The sequence below is a fragment of the Pezoporus wallicus genome, unplaced genomic scaffold (genome assembly GCF_028554395.1).
Source record: "Pezoporus wallicus isolate ANWC-B61680 ecotype Strahan unplaced genomic scaffold, APGP_CSIRO_Pwel_v1 contig_3952, whole genome shotgun sequence".
In the NCBI taxonomy this organism is placed as follows: Eukaryota; Metazoa; Chordata; class Aves; order Psittaciformes; family Psittacidae; genus Pezoporus; species Pezoporus wallicus.
In genome coordinates, this window is record NW_026635034.1 from 6,569,479 (window position 1) to 6,586,491 (window position 17,013).

The window sequence follows — 17,013 nt, forward strand, 5'->3', positions numbered from 1 at the left end:
AACACCAGGTGGCAAATTAAAGCTGACTACAGTAGGTGCATGTATAGGCAAAGACAACATAATATTGCCAGGAAAACAATGTATCTGGAAAACAACTCTCTCTCCTTGCACGTTCCCTTTGAAAACGAGGCATCTTTTTTTTCAGCCTTCAATGAAAATATGTCTCACCCTTCAGTATCAATTGTAGAACCCCTGGAAGACTGACAAGGACCCCATGCCCTCTTGTCCTACTATGTCCATGAGACAGTGGCAGGATCCGAGTCCCACTGGCTTAGGCAATATACATTCTTCAATGAACTAAAGGAAACTAGGGGAATTCCTGCCCCAGCAGCATATAACCCAGTTCTTATGTGGGAAGTGGTTGTACACAAGCAGGGTAAGGGCAGCACTGGCAGGAGGGCATAACACACACATGAACAGTAGTGAGCTACAAATGATGGTGGCTCACGAGTCTCATCGGCTTGGAGATGAAGCAGAAACACAGAAAGAGGTAACACCTGGAGAGGTTACCTGTTCCTTTCTTACCTGCTTTAAGGCTCCTACTGCTGCAGTCTCTGATCTGATCCATCATCCACCTGTCCCCTGCTTGTGCTTCTTCAGGAATGGTTCAGAATGTCTCTGAAGTCAGTTGCCTCTGCACTGACAACAGCCAGCCATTCTTTCAGTGCTTTTCTGCCTACAGGAAAGGTTGGCAGGATACTCTTCTAGTCCTTCAGTGGAATACAGCATGACGCTGCTTTTAGCTGTGAAGAGACTTGTCCAGTGGCACACAAGGGTTTGATAGGCTTGCCAAGACAGGCCACAAAGAGGGGCTTGCCAATCATATACCACCTTTCATCACCCTTATGCCAGTCCAAACCCCTCAAATATTCCTGTCCCAGACAGCAAGTATCTTATTTTTAAAAGAATTCCATATATCTGTTGGTCTGCAAACTGCAAAGTAAAAATACATTTCAAATGAAATGGCTTTGACACTTCTTAAAATATACATTTTATTATTTTCTGGTGTTTGCTATGAAGGTTTCATTCAAATTGTGAAGGTATGCAGCCTTACAAACTTCTTGAGTTAAAGGTTTTTGTTGGTGGCTTTATGTTCCGTTTCTTTCATGGCAGAGGAAAATACATAGGCTAGAAATTGCTGAAATTCATTAGCTGTTTAGTATTACCTCTTCATATATGCTGTGGAATGCTTTGTAGAAATACTGTATAAAATAAGGCAGATTTTGACAGGGAATTCAGTCAGAAAATTTCACAGGAGAAAACAGGAAGTTCCAACATATTATTATTTTTGTAGCCAAGGGAAGAGCAGGTTGTTTTCACTGGTTTGTGGGAGAACTACTGCAGTTCTGGTGCTCAGACAGTATACAGCTCTTGTTTATTCTACAATTCTCAAGTGAGACCTTTTCAATAAAACTTACTTTAATTAACATAAATCAGACAATATTTAAACATACACATCTATCCTTACAGTGCAATAAAAAGGTATCATTGTATAGTATTTTGTATTTGCATTATGAAAATAAAAGGTCTGTACATCAATTAAATGTATATTAATGAGTATGAATCATGTAAATTTATAATGCATCTAAAGTTGGCTTTGGCTTTTAAGTATTTATAAATTCATAGAAAATATTGAACATCTAACAAAATAAATAAAACATAACATTTGAATCATAGATGCTAACGATCAACCTCAAAAATTCTTGTGTTATTTTTACATTTGCTACTAAATTTCTTAAAGAGAACTCACTTTCAGTAGTGCTCAGAAGTGAATGATTGCACCTTCTGTGATGTGAAAAAATACAGTACATCTATTTTCGTAGATCAAAAATTCTTACATAGACAGTTGCATTTTAAATGCCTGATTGTTCTACGTAACTGTCTTAAGTGCTTATAAAAAGCATGTAGCTTTCTCATAAAAGCTGTGAGTCTCTATTAACAGACAGTCTCCTAGTGAATGTTCTTTTAATGAGGATTCTTCAAGGTCTTCCAGCTTCACATACTGGTATGAAGATATCGCAAAAGTATGTTCACTAATAAACCCTCTTCAGTACAAGTACTGCAGCAATCCAGTGTAATTCCACTTGGTGGGCTTATTTCATTGGAGTCCGCACACGTAGTCTGTGGAAGTCAACTGCTGACCTCATGTTCTCTTGAATTTGAAAGTTCCCCAAGCGCATGGGCTAGCCTTACTGTAATACTGAAGAGACCAAAACAAATCTGAAATCACATGAATAAAAGTGAGCTTGAATAAATATGCATCTGGTTAGTAAATTACACACCATGGTCTAATTGCTATTCTGGTGGTGGTCGAAGGACCCGCAGATTCCTTGCATCTAGTCCTTTCCAGTATTTAATGTTATTATTCAGATGCTCCATCAAATTTGGCAGATCTGCAAATGCTAGGGAAGAAAGGGCAGAGTGCATTTAGTTTGCAGAATTGAAACAGTCACATGATTCTGTCTGCTTAAGTATCACTTGAAATGTCTGGGCAACTGTGTTAAGTAGGAAAGCTTAAATCTATCATACCAATACTTGAAATGGTTTTGGCTGTATAGCTCTCATCACTCATGTATCACTCAGGCCAGTGAGAACAGTTCTATTAGTCTATTTAATACTGGTATTGCAAGTCCCAGCAAAAGGACACAGTTTTCCAGGAGGGGCATAGCTAATTATGCTTGTAATTATTCTACTTCTTCAAATCTCAGTCACATGTCATGGTCTGGCATTCAGGAGAGTCACATTTCTGACCACTTTTAACCACAGAGGCAGCACTTGGAAGGAAACAGCTGCTCCCCCGGGCAGTTTCCAGACTGCAGAAAGTTGTCTTGAAGAATAACTGATATTAACATGGACAAAATGACTGTGCCCAAAGTGCTATCAGGGAGAAGATGTTCTATTCTCCTTTTCCAGAGAAGCAAGTTTAAAATTAAGAAAGTGAAACATTGTCTGAATCTAATATATTAAAGAGAAACCATGAGGCTGGCTTGTAGCAGTATCAAAATACTTTTAAGCAATAATGAAATTACTTGAATTGCAGAAATCTTCCCTTTCCCCCCCTTTCTTTAAGAGCCATAAGAAAGCACTTTTATATCCCAGTAGTTTCAAAGGTTCACACAATAGTTATCGTCAGGAAATACAGCAGAGTTTTGCTTACCATCCCAGGCATCAAACATATCAATAATGAAGTAATCAATGAATGATAATTGGGATTTGGGGATGCTGCAAGTATTTCTGTCAAAAACTGGCATCACAACAGGTAAACCTTGTCTCCTTTCTTCATCAGTCTGCAAAAAACACTCTTGTGATTATTCAGCTAAAACACATTCTGTTAATGGGCTTCTTTTAGTAGCAGATTGTTTGGCACTGACTAGAGCGTGCAACTGATAAATAAACAGAGGAACCCGAATAAATCTGAAAAGGCAGCAATTTAATCTTAAGCACCTGATTGTCTAGGTTTCAGTGAAACAGTGGACTACTACTGCCTTCCAGTGTTTCACACGATGCTGTGTATTTACCTCTGCATCTACACACAAAGCTGACTCTTAAGTAACTTCACATGTTACTGATTAAGTTATGACTGCTTTGTAGCTAGAAGATGCTCAACCATCTTCAATGCCTGATGGAAATTAAATGTCAATCTGTACAACTTAGAAATGGCAAAATATCTTCTTTATCCTCCTTTCCCCACCTTGAAGTACCAAGTCCCAACTCAGTATTTATTTGATCTACCATCTGTAATAATGACTCTGCCCTCTCCTTTTTCCCCATCTTCCTAAAATCTTTCTTCAGCAGTGATCTGAAGTCCTACAGCATTTCTTAGGGTCAGTGCTGTTCCCATGCTAACAGAAGGACCTGATGATTCTTTCCGATGCTGACACTAGGACCTGATGATCCTATTCTTGAGGCATAGCCAGCACGTGGGGACACATGAGGCACCCTTCCTCTTCTTCTTGTGATGGGAATAAATTTACAGGCAAAACTCAAAAAGCCCAGCTCCAAAGTGAACAACTTGAAAGTTTAAATTTTCTAGAAATTGCACTGTAGAAGTTGTCAACTTTCATCTGTCTGAAGGCATCTGCTCTTGTATGAGTAACACCCCATCATTTAAAATAAAAACATGGCTGTTTTTCACATTAGGTAATGCAGCCTGGGATGTTCTGGGACACTGGTAGATATGCACCTTTCTCTTTTATTCTTTTACAGAGAATTTAAATGGAATTAAAGCTTGGAATTTCAGCACCCCATTTCAGCTGCCTTACCTGTGCAAAGTACTCTTCAGAGATGCGTCCGGCCCACTCTATGCACTGTTCTATGGGTCTGCATGGATTGGAAATGTCAGCACACTTTATCAACATGCGCTTGATAAGGATACGGTTTTCTGGAGACCTGAGAACAGTTTTGATTGACTCTCCATCACCATTATTCTGTAACATTTAAGAATTAAAAACAATCCATTAGCAAGGGCTCTGTGCACTTACTCAAAAGCTCTGTGCCTTGGGAATGCTTTTAGCTGATCTTACACAGATCAGTCCTGCTACTGGCTACCATATTTGATGTCCAACCAAATTTATAGGGGGATTATGAATGTTAACCACAGTTGTGAACTAGCACTGAACTCCAGTTTCTGGATTCTGTCACTGTCATTGTGACAGATCTCTTGGGCACCTTATGGGCAAGTCATCTAATCCCTCTATGCCTTATCTGTATCCTTCAAAGTGTGGAGAGGATCCATTCATCACTATACACAGTGATGAGCACTGTGTAGGCAGAAAAATGTAATTCTCTGATGAAATCCAAGGATTAATGGACTTGCACATTTAGAATGGAATAGCTGGTTTAAAAAAAAACAGTGACCCGAGCTGCGTGGTCATCCTCTGCACGCAAACCTCATCAGTGCGAGCATCAATCATTGTGACAGCACTGCTACTATTAGGAGAACCAGATCCCACATTGCCTCCCAGGCATGCTCCTCACTTCCTTCCACAGGACTCATGTTAGCCCATCAGTCTCTGACCTGACTGGGAATTTTGTTTTCTGAGAATTTATCAGTATTAAAGTTATATATATATATATATATATATATATACACACACTGGAAACATGCTTCTGAACAAGCTCATCTTTCCTCTGAAAGTCTAGGGAAGTTTTCACCCACACATAGCTTATATTTGGTTCCCAGACTGCACATACAAGCACGTCAACATACTCTATATTTGGAGCCAATATACAGCTAATATGATGATCCAGATTAGAAGCTATTTCTGTGGAGCTCTGATGAAGTAAATTTCCAAAGGACAGAGATTCAGGATTAAAATATCTTTTTAAATTACCTATAAGTACAGCATTGTTGCTTGACTCTTTAGAGATGGGTAGATACAGAAATTTACAACACCATCTATATGGAACAGAAACTCTTTGAAGCAAGGGATATACTAGACTTCTCTGGCACCTAACAAAGTCTTGGTCTGCAGTCAGAGCAGTGAAGAAGTTAACAATAATGATAATGATGATAATGACAATGTGCCCCCAGTTCCTGCCGTATTTTTGTACTAAGAGGTGGACACAAAGCAGCAGAAACATTTTGACCTTTTATTAGGACATATTTTTCAGAAGAAAGTTCTTGTGTGGAAGAAAGTTCTTTCTAATGGAGGAAACTGACAATAATGAAAAAAATTATTATTTGGTAGTAAACTGGCTCAGAAACACCAGCTCTGTAGGTCTTACTGAAATGAAACTTCCAAACCAATTATTTTCCCTCAGTTTTAGATCTGTCAAAGGCAAAATATGGAGGAAACAAACTGAGGAGCACACACCTCCAAATACATGGCAAAATTATGAAAGAGAAAGCCAAAATAAAGTGGTGGAAGCTCCAGGAACACAAGCATGGAAATGAAGCACATAAAATTATTAAGAGATCATGCAGTCAGGAATAGCAGAGAATATCCTAGTAGGTAAACCACCAAGAATCAAGAAAGGATGTTTGCTTCTGTGATCTGTTCAAACCAGGAGCACAGTTCTACTTGCTAGATGCAGATGTCTTGGGAATAAAATGTGCTAACTGTGCTTAGTCCCAGCATCCTGCTCAGAGTGCAGAGGTGTCTCTGCATGTCAGATGTTGGCTTCCTGTGATAGGTTTAGATGACATCATGAAAGGAAATGGGAGGATAAAGGATGCTGGAGCTGGAAAGGATTTTTTTCAGTTTATGAAACAAAAGAAGAAAGGAAACAAACAAAGCAGCTTCTCAGCATGGCTCTTTGAACAAATGTATAAAAATAATAAATAAAAGAAATAAGTGGAACTGTCCCATTTGGAACACACGACTGGCAGCTCAGTCTGCAAACACAAACTGAGTCACCTCCATGACGGGAAACCAGGCCAAGAAACACACAGTGCCGCTGCAACCAGATATACAACTGGACTGGATCTGCCAGCGTTATTCTGTTAGTAAGAAGCACAGCAAATGATCTGGTTTACCCACTCACATATTACATGCCTTTTAACAGGAACCTCCTGAACTAAGGAACTCCCAACCAAAAGAAGGGAAACATTTTCCTTCTTGTGCTCAAAAGTACTCTCCTCCAGTTAAGCTCCAGTCTGCTTCTATGGATGAAGGAACAAGACCTGTTCCTCTCCCACCTTCAGATAATAAAAAGACTGCCCTCCCCCATTATACGCAACAGTCGTAAATGTGGCTTTCTAAAAACCATGGTAAGAAAACAGAAAACCATGATAGCTCCTACAGGACGTTGCCACCCATACACTTTTATAACCATTTCTGAAAACCTCCTTGCAAAAAAACATTCCAACAAAATTATACACTGCTCTTACTGGCAACAAAACTGCTGGTTGAAGCTGTTACTGAAATCGGTGTGTTTTTTTCAGAATGAGTTCTTAGCAGGCAATTTCATTTTGTCCATGGGGTTCCAGATCGCTATTGATTATGTCTATGTGATCTATAATGCCACCATCATATACTTTAAAGATCAAAAAAGAAAATAGACAGGAAACCCATGAGTGCTGTCAGGCAGCGCTGGAGGCTGAGGGCCCTTATTTCCACAGAATGCACCATGTGGCAGTCAATCACCTGCCCTTATGCTGCACCACCAGTGGTTCCTGTTGTGACTGAGGGTGTAATTCAGTTTCTGTTCTGAGCCAGATCCTGCCTTCTTCGCAGAAATGGCCAGCAGCAATGCCAAGTCTTGCCTCTAGCACTCTACGGGAGTGACAGTGTTCATCAAAATGGCATTTTTAACAGGAAAATAGACAGAACAAGGTTCTGGTCCCAAGTATGACATCATAACATTGCAATATCAATAGGATCCAAGTGAGCCCCGCTCACCCTCACTGGTGTGACAATCGTACTAAGCAGAAGGGCAATCAGACCCAGAGGTTTTGATTTCTAGTCTCTCTTCCTCCACATTCCTGGTGAACTTTCCCACGTGGGGATTTCCTGCTGCCAAGGGTCCCCAGTCCCTGCCTCGTCATTTTAAGGAGGACTTGCAGTGTTGCTTACCCCATTTTCTTCTAGCGCTGCCAAGGGTTTATTAATGCTGTTGACAAACTTGTTGACATGCTCAAAGTGCTTTGTCATTTCTGTTGCTAAGACCATGTCAATAATGACTTGGCGAAGGGTTCGATACTCATTCCTGTTTAAAGAAGGAAACAATTAAGAATGCTGGCTGGTTCACAAAGGGCTGCTTGCTAAAACAAGTCTAACAAAAATGCTACAGACCATTTCCGTTGAAGAGAGGTGCTGGGGGAGGAAAGAACAGTAATAAGGGCTTGGGCAGCTGCTGTGTGTTGGATGAAGTACCCTTTGGTGTGCAGAGACATACGTGCTAAAGGCATAACTGCATCTCTAGCAGAAACAGTGCTATAGCTGAGCAGAGGCCCAGCTGCTCAGGAGGGCTAGCAGGACATGCTACACCAGTGTGTTCCCAAGGCTTTTAGCAGAGACACTTGGGCAGTGGCTCACGTTCCAGCCAAGTTTTCAGCAATACTATTTTGCTGTATCTTGAGAGGGCCAAGGCAATGGCCACATCCTCACCCTAGATGACTTTCTAGGGCTGGAAGAAGAACAACAGGTCCTTCACTATCCTTCCCATTGAAACAAGGCATTCACTTTTTGACTGATGCTCTGTGACTCTTTGTGTCTTCATTCTACACAGCAAACATTTTCCCACTCAGCCATAGCTTGTCCTCTATGATGTCCAATGATACAAAATGATCCTTCTAGACTTACTAACGTTAGTACTCACATTAAGTTCCTTAGATAGGGTCTGCCTTTTTATCCACAAGGGGAACTAAAACCATGGGATTACTCCTAAGTCTGTGCAGGACAGGCAGAAGCAGTTCTACTTGTTTAGAAGCAAACTTGCACAAAGGCTATGGACAGTTATCCACAAGGCACTTGCCCCCTTCTAGGATGCTTGATTGCATTATCTTATGTTACACAGAAGAAAGTGAGAGGTGTCAATGGGCAGACAAGGAGCCTGGGTTTTAAGCTTACCTCTCCATGTTTTTAAATATATTGCATTTGCCATCCCTGGTGGTGAGCTGGAAAGCCAGGGCAGCATGATGGCTCTCCAGCACTGCCGTGTCATTGTAGAGAATTGCTAGCTCACTGCCAGCATTGCACAGGAAAGAATTTGTTCTTCCTGGGTGATCCACATCATGGACTGTGGCAGCAATGAGTGCGGCAACTTCATCAATTGGATCCAGAGTTTGCTGAAAATAGAAGGATGCTCAGTTTTCCTGGCAGACTTATGGGAAACCCTACTCTGTCCATAAGATTAAGCCAAGTTGCTGAGGTATAAAAGCCAGGACTCTGCAGTAAGGGTCAGATGTTCTAGACAGAGCAATGGAAAATTCATTATAAGCTTCACTGAACACTGCATAACTTTTTTGGCCATTCTGTGCCTCTTGAATTTTGCCTTAGCCCCACCTTTGACATAGCACATCAAATTAAGCAAATACAAAGTAATAAATTAGGGTGGGGTTTTTTTTTCTAACAACACAGAAACCAATTTCACTTGGAGTTAGGGTATTTGGCTCAGAAAAAAGACCAATACTGCTAAAAATTACTTTATTTCCACCAGACCCCTTCATTTCTTTTGGAAACTTAATGTGCCCTAATCACATTCCTTTTACTTGCTAGCTAGGTTTACAATCTGTAAGGAATGTTTCCCATATATCCTGTTCTATAACAGTGTCCTGGGGCTACAGCTAATATGAATTCTCTGAAGAATACTTGATGGTTTACATCCATGGAAAAGTTACATGACTCTCTTCTATACTTTCTGTATCAAGTTCTGATTCTGCTAGCATGCTGCACTCTGTGCTTTATGTCTATTTACACTGGCCATTGCTTTGTGTCTAATTATTTCTACTTTACAATGAAATACAAAACCATTTGACTTTCAAGGTTTTGTACTTCAGTTTTAATACCGTATTAATAGCATAAAGGAGATAAAGAACCAAGCATCTCAGAAAAATATCGTATATATTTGGAAACTAGCCTTTATGCTGTGTTTATGCTGGCTTTTTGTGAAGGATCACAGATACAAAAGAATTCTGTCAAAAAAAATCTAATTAAGAGACTCAAAAGCAGATGTGTTCCCAGTTGAATCTGGGAGCAGGGCAGATAATTTCCATTCCAATTAGCTTGAATTTAAGGTCCAAATTTTCTACTAGCTTTCACAGTTCCATTCAGAATGGTTAGACTTGGTAGGTGAAAAAACAATCCCTTCCCTACTTTACACCTCTTGAAAATCATGCAGTGACTTGACTTGATGCAGCTAGGATGTTATTCATTAAGGACTGTCAAGAGTGTCTTGTAGAGAATAAGACAAAGAATTATTTCCACTCCAGATTCATAGTTAGCATTGTCTGAAATATCATCTGCCTTGTGTTAGCTTCTTCCTTCTTTCTTTCAGCTGCTGCTCATGGGATTTTATTTTTGTGGTATGAAGTTAGGAAATAAGAGATTTTTAGATCGGGTTCTCCTCAGACGTACACACTAACCAGTGCTCAGTCTGGCTGAGAAAGACCTGTGCAGATGGAAAATGGCCAGAAACTGGAGAATACGTGACCTGTAGGACCACAGCAGTGTATCTGACACTTACTCCCTGAGTCTGACATAACAGACTTCCTGGGAAATTTACAGCACCTTCACCCCCAACTTCAGGTCACAGATTCTAACTTTGTCATCTTAACTCCTGTGGCACAGAAGTGGAAACAGTTCTGAGAATACTGCTTCAATTTGGGAGCCAGAAGATTTTCCCAGGCAAGAACTGAGTTCAATCACTGAAAAAGAACCTCAGTGTTTGAGTGGCAGAATCTGGCCTTCTGTGTTTAGGTTAAGTTGCACTCTAGACAAGGCAAAAGCAGCTGGGCTCTAACTCTGAAAAGATAAAGAGAGAATTTTGAGCTTTGATTCTCTTCTGCTGCAACATTTTTTTCTCTTCCTCTATCTACAGAGGAATGGAAATAACATTCTGGAAAAGGAGGCAGCAGTCATGCTTCTGTGGCATTGAAATGAGTCCAGATCTTGTCTGTTTTTCATAGATATTCTTGGGAAGACCAGCTAAACCTTTGGCAAATCAGGTGCTGAAAACATCACTTGGCATATAGTATTTTTAAGTCAGACTCTGGAGAGCATATTAATGAGCTGCAGCTCCAGGTTAAGGGACTTACTACAGATTTAATGAGCTGTCAGAAGCTTTTTTATAGCCACAAATATCTCAGCCAGGTGTCCGTCACTAGCACAATCCTCATGCAGGCTAATTCAGGGTAGGAATTTCTGTCCAAAAAATCAGAAATATGTACTGCCACTCCACTGCATACACATGCAAGTGCTGTTGTAATTCCCCTTTTACAGTCTGCCCTCTGGCCATGTGAGAGCAAAGGTTGCTCTGATTTATTCGGGTTCTCAGTGGCTGTAATATGCCAGTGGGTGTTATGGTACAAGAGACTTCAAATACTAATCTTTTTCAATACTCTCCTCCAGTGCAGTCTCTTTAAGCCTCAGGGCATCTCGCCCAGTGGGTGATACAGTTTTAGAAGCACTAAAACTATTTTATGGCCTATATTGTCCTGGGAGTCTTCTACAAAATGACTATCACAAGGCTTAAAAGATGCCGATTTATTACATTAAATCTGTATTTGGCATGTACTGTCACAAAAACAATTGTGTCATTAGCTCACCTGAGAAAATTTAAATATATGAAGAAATTTTGTTTTAAAAGCTGGTTTTCTTAGTCTCCCATCAAGAACAGCTGAATTCCTGTAATATTAGTATCCACTCTTTCATATGTACTATACAAGGGATCCTAGAACTCATGTAAAATAGCCAGTTCTTTGACCTCATAGTTACCAAACTGGTTGGTAGTAGGTAGACATTTGTCTCTTGGCATCTTTTTTTGAGAGATCTTCGTTTGATCGCACCTTACTTCCCACCTACACTATTTGTTATAAATATGGACTCACCTTTACTTTTTCTTTAGACAAGAAATAAGCAGTGGCATGTAGTACATCTGCTGAATGAGTAGAATTATGGTAGGAGTTGGAGGAATGGTAGTTAGCTTCAATAACTTGTAACCACGACCTCAGGGTTGATTCTGAACAGTTTAGGAATTCACAGATTCCAAAGCGAGCAAATATTTTGAGACCCAGATAAACCAAAGGCCTGTGGAGAGAAAAAAAACAGAGAGTTTTAAAATAAATGAGCTAAGAGAATATTACATAGCATAAATAGTATGAATTCTTAATCAGTAACATGTCAGATTGGGTATAAGGACTCGTTACAGAATTACAGTCTAAACCTGTAGAAATGTTCTGCCTACCCATCATATGCACACTCAGAACCATGCCAGTTCCTGACACTTCCAGGAATATAAAAAGGTTCCATATTGCTGCTGTACTACATGGAGCACTATTCTGGGGCTTGGGGAGTCTATGCTGGGTACATGTAGACTGAAGTCAAAATGAGATAAATTAGCAAGTACTAAACTCTGTGCATGAGAGGAGAGAGGCGATTACCTTGCTGCTGCCACTGATTCCCAAACTGCCTTGTTTAACAATTAGATTGCCTATCTATACAATATAATGCCACAATCATTATTCTTTCCGTGCTGCAGATCTATTCCATTTCTTTTACGCCCACCTTTGCTGGCTTCTATTGCTCACTGGCTTTGCATGCAATAGAGGCTGAAAGATGGCAGTGTTCTGGAAGCAAATGCCAGGCCAGAGTATGCCATTGCTAGAAGAGTGTAAGGGCCAGACGAAACTTCAGGTCTGACATCTATCTCCAAAACCAGCCAATACCACTGTATTCCAGTACTCTTGCTTCGCCCAGGCCAAACTGCACAATTTAAACCCAGATGACTGGCAGCTGAACGAAGATCAGAACAACAGTACAGAATATTTCCAATCTGAAAGCTGTGAAAGTGCAATATGTTTAATAGAGCAAATAAATTAAAAAAAAAAATAAATCAAGTTTCAGTCCATTAGACTTCATTTTAAACCCAGTTAACGTCACTGTTTTCTTGTCCACTGCATTTTTTGCTTAAGAAGAGCAGGTATAGTGGTAATTATTTTCAAATGTGTATTTTCAAAAATAGATCTTAAATCCTTCTTTTGGCATGTCACGTTCCTGCTCGATTCCAGATGCATCAAGCACTCTGATTTTTTGCTGCACCTGACAGGTCAGGTGAGGTCATTTATAGCTGCTGAGGTCATTTAGAGTTGGGTGTACAACTTTTGTTGGCAAAAGTACTCAACCATACTGTGTCATATACTAGAATCACAATATACTAAAGTTTAATCCTTCTTAATCCCCTCCCTTTGTCTCACGGCACTGTGAGACCAAGGTCTGCCCGGGTTTCTGTGTCAGTGAACTGTAATTCACTAAAGCTTAGATTTAATGAATTATCTTGACTTTACTACCTATGTCTGCTTGGACTTGAAGACAATTCTAACAACATATTGATACTTGTGATTCATTGGAGATCACTTTAATTCTCTTAATAAATGAATTGCCTTTATTTAAACACAGCAAGAAGCAATCATCATTATAATACCTTTAATAGGAGGACAGGCAATAAAGTAGCTCTTTTGTCCCTCTGTGGTCTCTCCAAATCAGTAAGAACAGAGAAGCCTATCTGGTGATCTCATGCATGTTGGCTGGGATAACTAATTCTTACGTTACTGCAATGTGCGTATTAGGTGTTTAAAATCACACGAATTGATTACATTTTGACTTTTTTTTTAATTACTGTATCTGTAGCACTTCATTAGAAATAGAATAGAAATAGCAAAGGAAAAATACAAAGAAAACAATACCCAAAATCTAAAGTGACTGGATGCAAATTTCTTCACCTACAATAAAATCACTTTCAAAAAGAATAAAAAAAAAACATGGTCTGAAAATGAAGTGTATGCATGTTAACTAACTGCCTGATATCTTTGTTAGACATTGGTTTTTAATAGCTTTCAAAGCTCTTACAGATCTGGGATTTTGAAGAGGGTTTAAGATAGTCAATTCATTGCAGGATCTAGCCTCCAAATTAGTGTCTCATAGACACTGTAAGCTAAGACAAAGCATGGTAAATGAAACTAGACCCAAAGGAGAACTTTTGATCAGCATCAGAAAATAAAACCAAGGATTTAAACAGAAAGGTGAATTTACAGACTTATTGGGAACATCTGTTACTAATGAAGTACAGTCTATCAAAACTGCTGATTGGCTTTTAAAAACTTCTGTGATGGAAAATGGTGTGCCCTGCTTTTTATCAGTAAATATTCTTCAGTTAATCTTACATATAACATGTAGCCTGCCAAGATTTTAGAATACAGACCTTCCTCTAATCCCAGAGAAAGGCAATGGGAATTCTGCCGTATTTAAACTGCTTAGGAATAAAAAATTACCCAATTACATGGAAAGAAAATAAAATATGATTTGTATCAACTGATCAAACTAAGACCAGCATGCTGACTCTCTGTGCAGTTGGCCATAATTTGAATTTGAATCTCCACAAGACCACAATTTAATTTGTAGAACTTTTCTATTACTGAGAACAGAAAAGTAAGACTTTTTAAATTATGTTGCTTTGTTATTATACCATATCAGAGATATATAATCTTCACTTACATCCACCGGGAATCTGCAGGAAATAGTGTATGATGAAACAGAAAATATTTAATAGGTTCATACACAACAAGAAATGACAATGAGAAAATTTCAAACATTTGACTTTGAAATTAAAAGTAATTCCACTTTAAAATCACAAGTAGAGAAATTAAAGAGCTGATTACAGGATGACATTTAAGTCTGCTTTCAGCAACTTCAATTTATGAGCTCTTGAGTTTACTGACCTTTTATGAGTGGCAGCCTCAAGTTCAAAGATATCAAAATCCCACTGTTCTTCATTTTCCATTGCCTCTGTTATCCGTGGGGGTATGTCATTGAGGGAGATTGGAGAGCTCAAACTGCCAGTGACCTGATGAGTTTCTGTTGAGGAGTATATTTGCAAATCACCATTAATAACCTTTTTACTCAATGTAGATGTTTTCTGTAACACTGTCTGGCAACTCTTGTTTCTATAAAGCTCAGTAATGCTACAGAACAATGCTTTTAAGTAAAAATAAAACCAAGCAATGCTTATAAAAAAGAACATCTGATCACATTTTTCCTATTTCTTAACATGTTTTAATATCTCAGTAACAACCAAGTTAAAACTTACGTTTTGCTGACAATATGTATTCGTTCCCTGATAATCTTCGTAAACCATCCTGTTAAATAAAAAGCTGAGAGTTAAATGGAGACAAAGGTCTATAAGATGATACCAAATAAGTAGCACATTGACTTTGAAGAAATCTGACTGTAACCTGTCACAGTCATCAAAGCTGCCTCTCTCTTATTTGTGTGTGCTGTTAAGATTTGCCTGTTCTACATATAGCTCATAATGGATGAGAAACTGCAAGATACAACATGAAACTGAAGGATATAATATGAACTCAGACAGTTAAAAATCTCAGGTGCAGATGGGAGTCTGGAATTACAGCCTCACATCCACCTCTGTCTGGACAACACAGGCTCTGGATGAGTACCACAAACCATGGTATGTTCACATGCTTTCCATCCACAAGCAAAGGTGGATGGTGGGAGTGAATGGGTGGAGACATGCTTCTGCTCTTCTCCCCCTGGTATTGTCAGATCAGGTCACCTCAGCAGCATAAGAATCTCATTATTTGCTTCTGGGATTGCAGAGAAACAAACTACTCTGAGGCTTCCCTTCTATCAAAGAAGAACGTATGCTTGCTTATTCTCCAACTCGGTGCCTCCTAGGCTCAATTCTGGCATGATCCCTAGATGTGCGAACTGAGACAAAACATTAAAACTAACAGAATGATACATTTAATATTTCCTTTTCACCTCATACTTCTAAATGCTGTGGTCCAAATCCTGTTTGCTCTTCTGAGGTATAGAGCTGTTAGTTACTGCATACTTAATGCCCATGACATAAAAAAATACTTATTAAAAGAAATATCCTTCTGAATGCACCTTACTAAAAATGTGTATGCACACAAAGTAAAGCAGAAGTAAATGTGGATGCTGTATCTGAACATGGAATATCTGCACTTAAAAGAATTGTTATATCTCATTCTTATTTTCACATTTGTAAGTAAATGAGTCTGGAGTTCTGTGATTTAAAAAGGAGTACTACTCCTATAACTGGCACAGTGACTCTTCAATAGCACTGCTGTGACACAAATATTTAGGACACCATTTAGGATGTTGCCTATCATTTAGAATAAAATATTAGTTTTTTAAGATTTGAAATAGCAGGGTTTTTGTATCTGGCAAATCCATCTTTGAACTCCAAATGCCCTTCCCATCATGAATTCTGCTTGAGAGTTCAAATCCAATAACCTGCTGCTTGTTCTCCTACTCAGACATAGCTTCTGAATGTTAAATGGAATAATATGATTCTGTTTTCAACTGGCCCTTTGCTCGAAAAATTTTTCTCCCAGATCATTTTAAAACTCATACATACCATATAGCTTCATACTCTGAAATGGATTTTCTCAGCTTTTCTATTGCCCCATAAAATAGTATTTGTTTTATTTTTAGTAAGGATTTTGTATTCTGCAATACTGTTACCTACATGTTCTGGGACCATGGACTGAATACAGCCAGAATACATATGTATATAAGAACCAACAATCCATGAAAAGAGTAAATATTTTGACTATTAAGTAAATTCAACCCTATATGAACCATTCAGGTCTTCTGGAATTCTTTAAGTCTCTTGTATGTTTTTCCTGATCAGACATTTGCTGTGGTATTTTAAAGGCAAAAATATATGTAAACTGTGTCAAGATTCTGATAGATATTACAAAGACACCTTGATAATTACAGCATGAAATGATAACAGCCTGGAGAAATCTCTGAAAAGCTCATCTCATGAGCCTTTTTGCATCTAACACTGTCAGTTTTCTTCCTGAGGTAGCCTTTTATACACAACCTACAGACTAATGGGAACACATATCCTTAAGGTACAGGTAACATTCCTCCAAGTTCATCTAGTTGTTAGGAGGGCCAGACTCCAGGCTCTGAAGGTTTGGGTTCAAGCCTTGCTTTGCTATATGGCCTTTGTTCAACTTTGGGTACAATGCTTCTTCTTCCAATGCCCCCCCCCCCCCTTCCTCTTTTCATAATGTAACAACATAATGCACACCTTCTTCAGTCTTTTGCTTGCCTTATTTATTTAAATAATGAGTTCTGTGGAGCATGATTGTGTTTTAATACGTGAACATTCATGTTGCTAGCTCAGAGCACTTTGATCTTTCTTTGAGTCTGTATGGGTACAAATACAATCCAAGAAATAACCACAGAAATATGTATTTTGCATTCTTTTGAAAACACATTCTTCCTATACACTGAAAACCTAAAACCTGCCATTCTAACCCTAATAAAGTGTCTAGCTATCTTTCTATACCTTTCTCAA

At 38.9% G+C, this 17,013-nt stretch overlaps 1 protein-coding gene across 3 annotated transcripts in view; it reads right to left on the reverse strand.

Moving 5' to 3' along the window:
- Window positions 1–975: 975 nt before the first annotated feature.
- The window catches only part of PDE8A (phosphodiesterase 8A), a 121,045-nt gene continuing 105,007 nt past the window's right edge, over window positions 976–17,013 (reverse strand). For 2 of the 3 annotated variants that reach the window (XM_057432353.1, XM_057432196.1), the window contains exons 15-22: window positions 14,746–14,794; window positions 14,378–14,513; window positions 11,492–11,690; window positions 8,514–8,731; window positions 7,518–7,650; window positions 4,263–4,427; window positions 3,158–3,287; window positions 976–2,402 (exon numbers count right to left, since the gene is read on the reverse strand). In XM_057432353.1, the coding sequence (XP_057288336.1) occupies window positions 2,296–2,402; window positions 3,158–3,287; window positions 4,263–4,427; window positions 7,518–7,650; window positions 8,514–8,731; window positions 11,492–11,690; window positions 14,378–14,513; window positions 14,746–14,794 (1,137 nt within the window). In that variant the 3' untranslated portion in view covers window positions 976–2,295. The remainder of the gene's footprint in view (window positions 2,403–3,157; window positions 3,288–4,262; window positions 4,428–7,517; window positions 7,651–8,513; window positions 8,732–11,491; window positions 11,691–14,377; window positions 14,514–14,745; window positions 14,795–17,013) is intronic. The other variant, XM_057432274.1, reaches the window with a different exon arrangement.